The following is a 13,326-nucleotide window of genomic DNA, read 5'->3' as shown; positions in this document are numbered from 1 at the left end:
GGTCATGTCAATACATTTGTTTAAAAGCGTGTGTGTTTCAAATTAGGTTATAATTGTAATTGACATGTTTAATTTGTTTAAATGGTCTCTAGCCATTCTTTTTTTTATAGGGATTAATCTCCATGATATCATGAACCTGCGAGTCTATGAATCCGCCATATGCCATATATAGAAAATCTCTCCCTTCCAGTTCAGGCCTGAGTCACAAAGAGATTACTGTAAAATGCCTCTCAGGCTTGAATTAATTATAAATGGTTTGAAATCTGTTCCATTGTAGTGAGTTTATAAAGTAAAGTATCTGGAGGAACAGAAATGGAATAGCAGCTTAATCTAAAGCAAAAATAATGCACATGTAATATTTCAAAAAAAAAAGTATATTATGTTAGAAACAGTCAGTAACCATGGGAGGTAGCTTGGATTGCTGGTTAAATGGAAAATAATTATTTATCATTTTATGTGGGTTATTTTACCCCATGAGCATTCACACTAAGAATGGAAAATATAAAAATAACAATACCTTGATTTAAATTAAGTCAATACATGACAAAGGTCCATAACCTATATTTATACTACTGTGTGTATCCTCCTGGGACCCAGCCCATCGACCATTTTGTTTACATGCATCTCCTTTTAATCTTTCTAGCTACTCTATCAATCTCTGCTGCACCATACAGAGGACATCCTGGGCTTTCCAGTGAGATGCCATTATGTTACAATTTCATGCTGGGAAGTTCTCATTCATAACACTCCGTTCGATCTCCCACTATGGGATGTGCCTCAACGCGTATGCAAACAGAAGCATCAATCTCATTACGCCAATCCTGATTGGCTGGTGATCTTGACGTCTACGTCAGGGAATCCACCCACCCTTTAAGTAGCTTGCGCTACGTCGCAGCGTCATTCAAACACATCTTCTCCTTCGGAGCACATCTCAAAATATCAGTAGCCGGGCTAGCTTAACTGTCCACAGACTGAACCACAAGCTAACTTTCGGTCGACGGGCGCTTGCCGGCTACTCTTGCTTTGCAAGAAGATTTAATTGAATATTAACACACCAGTTAATATTGAAATCTGCCACGCCGTTTTTTTCTTTCGGAATAACGGTAAGGTTTTGATTTTTCTTCTAACGGTAACGTACCTGTTACTAGTTTATCCCTCCACGCCGACACCCCGGCGAGCAAGGACGGATTCTTCTCTCCCTCACACCAGAGGAGACGGAGATAAAAGATATTAACACACCAGTTAATATTAAAAAATCTGCCCGCCGTTTTTCCTTTCGGAATAACGATAAGTTTTTTGTTTTTTTCTTTCAAATGGTAACATACCTGTTACTAGTTTCTCCCTCCACGCCGAAACCCCGGCTAACGAGGATGGACCCTTCTCTCCCTCACACCGAAGGAGACGGAGGCTCGGAGACTCTACTCTACGGATCCGACTAAGATGAGCACGAAGATAACATCTTCGTTTCATCTGCCCAGGCTGCCAAGCCGGAGGCGATGTCCGCTCCCCCGGGCGAAAGCACACCAGCTTCGCCCTGCCTCAGTATGGACTTGCAGGCCTTGGCTTAACCTGACGAACCTTCCAGACCGGGAAAAAGCGGACGTCTTGGACATGCCTATTGTTCCCGAGGGCATATTTGGCTCCGCTCTAGCTTCGATGCAGCAGCGGTGTGAATCCAAAAAGAAGGAGGATGAGGCTCTCCAGCTTTGTCTTCCCCGAAGGGTCCACCGCCGCCTTCAACGGCCCTGCGGCAGTCCTTCGCTCAGGCTGCCTCACGTCCTGCCCGTTTCAAGGTCCCGAAACAGCAGAGGTCACAGCCCGCCCCGGGTCTCCAGCCCAGACACGAGGCGAGGACGAGCTGGCCAAGAAAGTCTCCGGTTCCGGCAGCAGCCACTCAGGCACAGCCGGTCCAGACTTTCAGCCACCAGGCGAGGAAGAAGAAAAGGGCGGCCTGACAGCCTCCTGTCCTCTCCTCGATAAAGGAGCTGGGAGTTCCCTGTTCTCCAGCTCCAGGACACATTCCAGTGTTGGATGCTCATGTGTTTCCGGGGTGCAACCATGTCCCCATCTTCCCGCCGCCTCGAGTGATGTCAGAACGTCATCCTCAAGTTCGCGCCATGAGGGAAATGGACTTAACATCAAAGACAGCAAGTTCCGCTGCCTGTTTAAGTCCCACAAACACATGTCATCACTATTGTTGTTTAATAAATAATTGTCCACTGTCGTTTCCAGGCTTAAAGCCAAGGGCGCAGTCAATAAAAATGAAAAGAAAAACAATAAAAACAATAAACAGTCTGAAGTCTACCCCCCTTCTAAGAGTGGCTGCTGCCTCTCTCAGAAGGCGGACGATGGACGGGACTGTGAAGGCATCACCGCCACGCGCATGCGCAGTGTCGACCGGGGTTGTCAACCTGGGGTACCACCGTGTTCAGACACTAGAGGGCCCCCTAACACAACAAATAAAGACACAGAGGGCAGACGACAGGGATGTGACATCTCCACTTGCTTTGAGAAGCGAAAAGCGGAGGATGCTCACAGATTCTGCTTGGGTTTTCAAGACAATAGCACAGGGTTACAGACTCCAATTCGCTGTCACCCCCCCTCACTTTTCGGGCATTCTGCATTCGCAAGCCCGGGGAGAATCACATAAATTATCTGGAGCTTTTAGCGGTATTCCTCACCCTGAAATGCTTTCTGCCTTTTCTCAGAGGACATCATGTCCTCGTGAGGACAGACAACACGACCACAATATCGTATATAAACCGCCAAGGGGGTTTGCGTTCTCTCCAGTTACACATGCTGGCACGCAAACTGATCTTATGGAGCTGCGGACGTCGCCTCTCTCTGAGAGCGACGCACGTACCAGGAGTGATGAACCTCGAGGCAGATCTGCTGTCAAGAGGTGCACCAATATATTCAGACTGGACTCTACATCCAATAATTGTGAGTCAGCTGTGGGTGCGTTACGGCCGGGCCCCGGTGGATCTGTTCGCATCAAAAGAAAATGCTCAATGTCCTTCTGTACGCGTTCCCCCCGCTGGCTCTGATACCCCCAACTCTGGCCAGAGTGAGAGAACAACGCCACACACTGATCCTAATAGCTCCACACTGGCCTGCAATNTGTATCGGCCGGTGGGCGACGAAAGTATGTTACTTAACAAAAAACTCTATGCATTTTATGTTATTTTGGACAATTATTCATATAGTAATCACATTACCTGAGCCCTTGAGTTGCCTAGAGCAAAATAGTTACAGCATATATTTAGTGCAGGTAATGTGATTACTATATGAATAATTGTCCAAAATAACATAAAATGCATAGAGTTTTTTGTTAAGTAACATACTTTCGTCGCCCACCGGCCGATACATGCCGCCCATTAAGTGGGCCTGTCTGTCAATTAATCCCCGGGCCACTTTTTCCCCCCAGTCCGCCCCTGCTCTGCAGTACAGGTTAGCTCTGAGTGTTAGCGATGCTTGCTAATGTAAACAAAGACCACATTACATCCAAAACACTTGGGCATTGTTTCTGATAGCAACGTTTCTGATAGCGCCGTGGGTCCACATTTCCAATATTACGTCATATCGGACGCAAATCTGGATCAGCTCTGTTGTACCCCCGTTTTTAGAGATTTGGGTACAGAGGAAAGAGAGATGGTTTTGTTTTCTGACACTTTGTGAGTTCCCTGACTCACCGGGGACACATATTTATGTATAAAAGACATCAAAAGTGAATTTTGCATGATAGGTTCACTTTAAGTGACTGACCCTAACACCAGAAACCCTGGCTTGCATGTTGAATCTTTAACACTTGTCAAATTTAACCAGCTTACCTTTACACCTTATCCACAGAAACTGAAGACTGGATCATTTGAAAACGCACTGACAAAGGCCTGCAGTATTCTGCTACTGTTCGAAGACTTGTTGCATCAAAGCCAGAGCCACATTTTTTGTCTGAGGTCCAAACTCTGATTTTACATCTCTGTCACATTTTAAAATCAGCTTTACCGATTTTGGCTTTGGCTACAAAACAGTAATGCAAACCACAACAATCTAGCATCCACTACCATTTGGACTCTTGATCACTTTTAAAAATAAATCACTGAATTTATCTTTCTGCTTATACTCCTGACAAAAAAGTATTGATTTACATTCATAAGCCCCTATTTCCACCTGTGCAGTTGAGATACAGTACAAGGGACTATTTATTTTTCATTTTTTCTCTCTATAAGGGGCGAGGGCATTCTGTTATGAGTCATTTCCTCATGTTTTCTGTCTATTTTATTCAACACAATATGCAAATTACCTGCAGCTCAATAATATTGCATCTGATTTTGTCGATGACATGAATTGTATATTTAAAAATGATTTGAGAAGAAGTAAGTGAAAAAAATATTATTGTGGTTTCTTCAGTAGATTACATTTAGCGTCCCCAGACAACCCTTTGCAGTCTGGAGTCCTTGAATGTTAGATAAACTGGGATGAGAGTTGAAATGAATGATTTGACATTTTCAGTAGTGGATAAGAATAGACTGTGGTTTTGAGAAATAAACTTTGTAATGCTAGGTAAGGCAAATCATAAAATGTATATTATAAGGTCAGGAAAGTATTTTGTTTTTGATAAATAGTAATCTATAATTACATTTTAATGGGATACAGTCGCTGGTATCAAGCTTGAACAATATTTACTCCATCTATTGTACCACCCTGGCACCCACAACGCTATTCCCTGCTTGGCTGCATAAATGGCACACTAATTCCTGCTAGTCACTGAATTCACGGATGTAAAGTGGGATGTTAGGGAGACCGGTTCCAGTTGACCAGAATGCATTGCAGTCTGCTCTTCTATAAAATACAGACCACGCAGTTCCATTTTCTGGCCACTTAATCTGCCACAGACTTTAGTTCAATTGAGCCCATGCACATTTGAGAAAGCTGAATTTATGGCATTAAGGGTAGAAATATTGTGGGTTATGTTTAATAAAAACTGTGTTATTTACAAGTTTGTGGTTGGATATAATTACTCACACCAAAGTCCTCATTAAAGTGCTTATTCAATGGCAGCTGCACTTGCATTGTATAACAGGGCTGATTGGTTCTTCACACCTTTTTTATTATGTTATATCTACCCACAAAACAAGGCCTTTTAGAATAAGGTACTTTGCTGGGTGTCACCCCCCTTTTGAGTTTTTGACGACTGAAAGAGGCTTACATAATTTCTCTTTTTTCGTACCTTGCCCATGATCTATTGATTTCTCATATCTTGAGGAAATATTCAGGGTACAGCCACAGGCAACATGTCTGGGATTGCATATATGTTTATTCTATAGAGGCTGCCTCCAACTCACTTCATTTTCTGACAGCAGGGACTGTTCTCGCTTGACTGAACACGACATTTTGGATAGCAGGTGTGATGGGTCCGGGTGACAAAGCTCATGATCCGGTCAGTCCGGTGTGTCGGCTGTCTTCCACCGGGTTGCTGCAGCACGTTGGATGGATGAGAAATTGCGTGGCTGTGATTGGCCGGGCACTCGGCTCCCGGCTCCCAGCGGGTGAAGGCTCCCTACTTGTCATTACTGTTGCTCAGCTTCACAAGCCCATGAACACCACTGGTCTCAGTGTCCGCCTCTCGTCGGACTTGGAATTCATATAACATTATCCAAAGCGGCGGATTGCACCATGGATGCTACTATTATTCAGATAATATTCGGGGAGCTAGGGGACCTTAATTGTAGTTTAGTAGATGCTCTCCAAGACACTTTTTTGGGGAACGCTTCATTGTCCTTGCTGAGCACTGATGGTAAGATGGAATTTCTTCCCGTTTTGTTGTCAATTATTCAGAGGTCTTGGATACCGGAAAAATATTTAAGCTTCCGCGTTTTTTATTCTACTTTATTCCCCCCCTAAGGTTTTTTTTGCAATGCCACAACCGATGAGATTGGAACATGCTGGCCGCGGAGCAGCACCGGGAGGATTGTGGAGAGACCCTGCCCTGAGTACATCAACGGAGTGAAGTACAACACAACCAGTAAGACATTAATCCGTGATGGCAAAAGTTATTTATATGGATAACATTTTATTTATTTTTTTGCACGTACATGATATTGCATTCAAAATCCTCCCATATGTGCTGGATTTAAAAGTAAAAGCATAATATTATTTTGGATGAAAATGCAATGTCTGCTTCTATAAGCAAACACACTCAGCAAACAAACTCTAATGTGTGTTATGCACTGTATGATGTTGCATGTGAAATTTGGTCGAGAGCAGTGGTGAGTGACAGTGAATCTCAATAATGGTCATTACACCTTGAGTCACTGCAACAGCTGCATCACATGAGCATGTGTGCTGTTTGCTTAGGAAAAATATATCTAAAAGCCCTTGAAAATCTTTCAAATGTGACGTGATTACATTTATAATTCTCTAATTTGATCGTTTCATCAGATTGTGTACCATGCCAAACTTGCTCTTGTGATCAGATAGCAGTTTGCAGTTGAGTTTGAGAACATTTATATTTTCAAAATACTGTGAAAAATGAATTTTCAGTATCTATCAATAATCTGACACAGAAGAGAGAATTAAATTAAATTAAACCTTCGCAGGCTGTTATGGAATACAGATCGAGTTGACCAGAATGCATTGCAATCTGGTCATATAGGATTGTCGGCTATAGGCAGCTTCATTTTCTGGCCACTTAATCTTCCACAGAGTTCACAAGGTCCTTGGTGGACACATATGTTTTTCTGAATCCATCACATGAACATTTTAGAAGCTTAATTTATGGCATTGAAACTTACCCATGACCACACCTGTCACCATCGAGCCATCAGTCTATTTGTTGTGATCGTGACCAGATGGAAATCCAATGGTGTGTTCAAATGAATGTGTGGTTTCTGGTTTGAAGTCAGCATGCAGCTGATGTCAGCTTCACCTCCACATTAAGTCTTGACTCCAAGTTTCAGCCAAAGTCACTGGAACTATATACAGAGACCATTTTGAAATATTTTTTTTTAAACAATAAGCTTAAGATAGGTTTTATTATCAGCTGGCTTGAAAGACTGAGCAATTCTAAACTCAGTCTGTTTCAGCCAACAGTTTCACCAAGTGCTGAGAAGAACATATCACAACTCTCCATGTCACCAGCAGTGTCACGTTATGTAACTTGTGTATTAATCATGAGAGTGATGAACTGAATTGACACATTCAGAGAATTCAATTGCAGCTTTAATTTCAGCCAATAACATCCGAAAATATCAAAGCAAAAAGGGTGCAGGTGACAGTTTGAGAGTGCATGTCCGAGGCTATATTTCTCATTTAACAAGCTTGTTATCACTTTAATAAGCTCATGTGCCCGTTGCTATAAACTACTTATCCCCACCACACGCACGCACACGCACGCACGCACGCACGCACGCACACACGCACACACAGACACACACACACACACACACACACACACACCCTGTGTATGCCCTCTTACTGCATTGATTCCCCCTTTGCTCTGCTGCTGTTTCTACATATTGTTTGGCGTGTCTGGTGGTTAATTTCCCTTGGTGTGAAACGTGCAGCCAACACCTGCTCTGATGTATACCTTCATTAGTTGACCCCCCCCCGGGGATCGATGTGAATTAATATTTTTTACAGGCTAAGGAGTGGCAATTTTGCAGTTGTTAAAAATGTTGGTCAAATGTACCTCACAATCAAACAATGGGCCTGTCAAACGCAAGTGCAACATAATGGCATTTTTGTTTGCTGGAGGTGATGACATAATTAGCTCCTGCTATTTTAAATGGATTTGATCAAAGAGTATACTGTAAGAATGAAAGAAAAAACGAGCTCTTTTATGGAAATGAAGTCACATTGTTGCACAGATTGCAGCTCTGAGGTGGAATGACGCAGGTGACAGATGTTTTTTTTCCTTTGTGTCAGGCCCACGAGTAAAGTAATATTATTATTAAGTGTCAACTTAGTTTTGGACATTGAACTGAGAACACATTTTATTTTGCTTGTCCATTAGAGCTCTCAATGTCATTGCATTTTCCATGGACCACTATGGAAGTGGTTTCAGACAGGGAACAAAGTGATTTCACAGTTTGCCCACTTTGCAGACGATCAGACATAACTGAAAGTATTTTACAGCTTGTTTCACACACTGACAGCAGTGTTGGGACTTTCAGCTGTCCAACTGTAGCGCAAGATTATAGACTTTTGCTACATGTTTTCCTGTGTCAGAGCCACTGAGCCAGACTTGATCGGTTTAGCTGTGCGGGATCGATTGTCTTATATTAAAAACACGGGAATCACACAGGAGTTTTAAGAAGCTGTTGAGAATTTAGTCCATGGAGCTGTTTAATGAACTTTTTATCGAGCGAGCATTAGAGTCTCTATAGATTATGGCAGTGATGCATACAGGTCTTTATGGGAGTTTGATGGGATTGCAGTGTTTGAAACATTGTATGCCTTCCTTACTGCCTGTATTGTGCTAATGTTTCTTAGGCACTTACAGTAGTGGAAGGGAGGTTTAAAGAGGAGTCTGAGTTACTGGAATAGTTAAACATTTTGGGAAATAGATGTATTCACCTAGTTCAAAACAGATGGCCATACTGTACATCCTGCAAACAGCTGTATGGAATAACCGCACATCATTTAATTCCATATTTCGGATCAAAGTGGACCTTATTACATTATTCTCCACTATTGTTAGGCACAGTTTGCGCTGTTCTGGGCTGTATTGTTTTCTGCTTTAATGGAGCTTAAAGGTTGGAGAAACTTACGACTGTAAGGGCGACCAGTTTGTTAATCACATTGAACTGAAAGATATGAAAAAGGAAACCGCAATCTTTGAATTGTATTGCATGCAATTATTTCAAGTTACAATGTGTTATTTATTATCAATTTAGATAATAATTTTTTCATTAAATTCCCTTATATCTCAATATGCAAGTTTTATATGTTAATTTAAACATGATATGAATGAATAGATAGACTTTCAAGTTCATATTTAACCATCTCCTGAGCAAAAAGGAGCATATTTGATTAAAGTCCCCAGATAGAATTGTCCATGTTATATTTCAAGGACATCCAGTCTGCTATCTTCACTGTATTAGTGTGAATGTATAAGTGGGATAGTATTAGCGTTTACAAAACTCTTTCATGCTAAATTCAAACTTAAGTCACAGTAGGCTGCATGGTTTTACAACAAGTGACATGGGCGCTGAGACAATGGAGGCCAGTGTTTTGATTCTGTCACTTAAGCGGCACCATTTTCATCCACTGACACATTAAAATTAAAAAATCTCGAAAAAAAGTCAGACCAAAAATAGAAGTGTGGCCTGAAATCACATGGGCAGGTGTAGAGGGTTGCAATTAAACACAGAGTCTAAAATCAGAAACATAATCTGATGTAAAGCAATAGCACGCTGTTTTGCGGTAAAGAAAAAGCCTGAGTGGCGTGTGTGGACAGAGTCTAATTTTGGCCACATAGAGTATCTGACCTAGTAAGGGACTAACAATAGATTATTTTCCATTTCTTGGAGTGTCTCACAACTAAACATTTAATGGGCCTGCATATTTGAAAGGCATGACCCAGGGTGTACTATGTTATATTCTAAGAAAAGCCCCTACTGTATGCGTTGTACTCCCAGTTGTTGAACACTGGAGAATATAAATGCTATCTTGTGTGTAACCTTGTAGGTTTTCCGTAGCACATGAAAATGAATGACTGAGGTAGTCTAATGTCAGCAAAATGTTCCAATTCTCTTACAAAAGCCGTACATTTCACAGACTTAACAGGCCCCTTCAGGAGAGGTTTATGCATTTTTAAAACTTTTTTTGGCGCATTTATTCAGTTCTCTGGTTTACATGAAATACACATCACCACAGTCGAGGTTGAGTTGTTTGAGTTAAGGTCATTCGCTGTCTCTGCTTTGTCACTTATGTGATGTGTTTTCCGTCAAGCCTCAGGCAAGACAAGATGTTCACACCAGCAAAGATGAACAATATCAACAGCAACGTGTCAGTTTTTCTAATGCAAGCCATATCTTGGTGACCCATGTGCTTTTTCTGTTCAGATTATTTAGTGAATCACGCTTCTCCCTGTGTTTCTCCAGTCATTGTCACAGAGGAGACATCAGCACACAGTGTACCTTTCTAGTCAACACAGCTTTAAGTCAGAATCGCTGTTTCTACAATAGAACTTTATTGATTCTCTTATCAGGATTAATAAAGTCCAGGACATATCAGCACCGTGGCGGGTATCAGGATCAGAGTGAGGAGCAGAGCTGCTGCAGCGTGGTTTGTCTCAGATGCAGCTCGATTCTTTTCTTTTAAAATAGAGGGTGAGTCGGTGCAACATTACCTCATCTTCCGGAGGCTAACATAATACTGAAATTGAGCAGTGACTACACAAAGACCGGCGTAATGAACAAACAAGAAAATTGCAGCTTTTTCAAAGTTCTCCGTGATAATTTGTGCATTTTTGTTGATTTCTGTCATTATGTGCGAGTGAGATAAAAAAACCTAGATTGTATTTTCAAAAGAAGTTGTACAAGTTGCAGTTATTTAGATTCTCCATTTCAAAGATTAATCTCCTACAAAATGTGAGTCGCTGACATTTGAGAACAGACCTGCAAGCTTTTTTGGTTCTTTGGAGGACAGAGAACCATTTTCCTTTGTGCACTTTATCATGCAGAGAGCACCTCTGGCTGCTACAATTTGTGCTACTTTTCCTTTCCCTGTGATTGCACCAGAATCATCTTAAAGTACCTCCCCTGCTGTGAATGTACACCTCTTTGAAACCTTTGATCCACTTCTCCATGGCTGGACTGTGTAAGAAGTTAGTCAGTCAGTAAATTTGGGTCAGCATGTGTGAAGCAAACAATTGACCAGCCATTACCCACAGAGTTCCTATAGGGGCCCAATCAGCAACAAGCAGCACACACAGTAAAAGACAGACATTTCATTTGATCTATACCATATTTGATGATATAAATGTAGCCTTGGTAGGTCTGTATGTGGTATTTATATATCCACAGGAAGGATACAACAGAGCGTGATTTAGATGATAATGGTTCTTATTGCAGTGACCTGCTATAAAAGGATTGGATAAAGTGCTTACAAAATGTGACAACATTCGCTTTAGCTGTTTAATGCGGTGTATTATGGTCTCATTATCCAGACATGCTATCCTCTATGCTTGGCTTGTTAGTTTCCCTCCGGGCCACTGACTTGTAGCACACTTTCTGATAATTATTTCTCACCAACTGACTTTAATGCAGCTGTGAGTTTTAACAGGAAACACATGGGAAAAGTGTTTCAATCTATGACGTAAAATTATAGTTATTCCTAATGTGTCATGAGGGCATAAAGAGAAATAGGAAAGCTTAAAAGACCCAGCTGTGTGTAGAGTTTCACCCAAAAGCTTTTCCTCAGGCTCTGTTGGCCTGTCTGATTCAGTAATCATCACTCATAAGAGAGATTAAGTGCAATTGGTGATGTGATGCACAGACATCTGCTGTGAAGCTGATATGTTTAATCAAACTTCTACCTTTCAACCATCCTCCCATTAATCATTCAACAGAAGATGAATAAGCAACAATTTGGAAATTCGAGGATTGATTGATAGAAATGTTGATATTGCAGCTTGATGCTGGTTGGTTAACCATTTTCATTCTAACTCAACCAAGATGATGTCTACTGATTACAGCTGTACACAAAATGGTGTTTTTTTTGTGTTTTCTTTATCTGTTTTGAAATTGAGATATAAAGAGACATTGGTTTGGTTATAACGATATAAAAGAAATTGTCTATTTTTTGTTTCTGTAACACTGAACTTGGGAATTATTTTAATTCAACAATAAACCGCCATAAGTAATTATTCTGAATAAAATACCTTAATAATAACAGTTTTCTGCTGTACTTAACGAAAAATAGTTTTATTTTCAGTCAATTATCTTATTCTTGAAACTAATGACACGATTACACATCTGAGTAATGCTGGGTCAATTCTAAAAGAGCAATTCCTCTCAATTGCATTAATGGTTTACCAGACGGGTATTCACCAATAGTGGCAATACACCCCAGAGCAAGGCCGGATTAACCATATGGGCAACCTGGGCAAGTGCCCAGGGGCCCTTGAGCAAAGAGGGCCCTCAGTGATAAGAGAAAAAAAAAAAAAAAAGAATCGTTTTTTATTTTTTTTTCGGGCACAACCTCACTCATCATACATTGTTTTAAATGACACTCACACTTCGCCATAAATAACACAGCTTTTCCATAGGGTCAAATTACTGTAGGTCTCTGTACTGTAGGTCTCACTATGTATGCGCTCAACTTTATTACTACGCGGCGGCGGTGTATAGCTAAATCACAGCCCCACCCTTGAGCAACCACACCATTTCACTACATATTTTACTTTTGTAACTCTCAATGTTTGTGACAAATAGAACTCCTTGTGTACTTGTACAAGCCAGCCAGTCAATATGTTGGGCATTAAGTGGGTGACTGTCTGACGGATTCTTGATGATGTTACCTGGTCTTCTTGAGCCATACACTGTCTTGAGTCTTATCCATTGTACTCTTTGTCTTGTGATTTGACTAAAAGGGCAAAAGGCTGACCTACTTTGGTTGGACTATTACCTCATTCACACCAAGCAAACTCCGGTTCAAGCTCCGTGCTGGAGTTTTCAGTCAGAACCGTTTCTTCGGTTTAGCTCGGCTCTTTCACACCGCCAGAGTCCGACTGATGCTGCGTCTGTTTGTAGTCATGACGTAACCATTGCGTGCCTGCTTCATAAAGCCAAACGAGGTTGAAAGGCCCCTGCCAGCTGCACCGACAACAACGACAATGCGATTGTGCTCCAGCTTCATCGTCGTACCTCTTCGGAAGACCAATTCCCATATAGGTGCTGTCTCTTCAGTGGACCACTGCTGCTTGTTAAGTTTCTCCATCGTTGTAAAGCACGCTATTTGGTTGTTGTTCAGGAGTTGATCCGCGCCCTGGCCCGCCTCGACGTAATGCGTGATGTTGCGGTGCTTTTTGCTCTAGCCGCAATTTTTTGGCTTGAAACGACCCGGTTTCCGGAGTAAGGCTGCTCCGCTGCGGTGCGACAGGAAAAACCTCAGTGCGTTTTCAGTTCAGCTCTGACCCGCCCTGAAACAACTGTTGGTGTTGATGATGTTATGTGTGTGTCCCTGCTTTTGGAAAATGTGGCGATTTGGACATGCCAGTTTGACTGAAAATTCTTTAAATATTGGTCATGTTTGGTTTAGGATTGAGGTGAATGGTGTTACTCTGATTTGTACATTGGGTTTGGGGGGGGGGGGGCCCGA

The 13,326-nt window shown here is 41.7% G+C and overlaps 1 protein-coding gene across 1 annotated transcript in view; it reads left to right on the top strand.

The window, feature by feature from the left end:
* Positions 1–5,593: 5,593 nt before the first annotated feature.
* Positions 5,594–13,326, top strand: part of LOC104942411 (corticotropin-releasing factor receptor 2) — a 48,841-nt gene continuing 41,108 nt past the window's right edge. Inside the window, exons 1-2 of the mRNA XM_010767631.1 lie at positions 5,594–5,797; positions 5,906–6,025. Of these exons, the coding sequence (XP_010765933.1) occupies positions 5,677–5,797; positions 5,906–6,025 (241 nt within the window). The 5' untranslated portion in view covers positions 5,594–5,676. The remainder of the gene's footprint in view (positions 5,798–5,905; positions 6,026–13,326) is intronic.

Source organism: Notothenia coriiceps, unplaced genomic scaffold, assembly GCF_000735185.1.
Source record: "Notothenia coriiceps isolate Sejong01 unplaced genomic scaffold, NC01 NC01_scaffold00004495, whole genome shotgun sequence".
NCBI lineage: Eukaryota > Metazoa > Chordata > Actinopteri > Perciformes > Nototheniidae > Notothenia > Notothenia coriiceps.
This window is presented reverse-complemented; position numbering and strand designations above follow the sequence as displayed.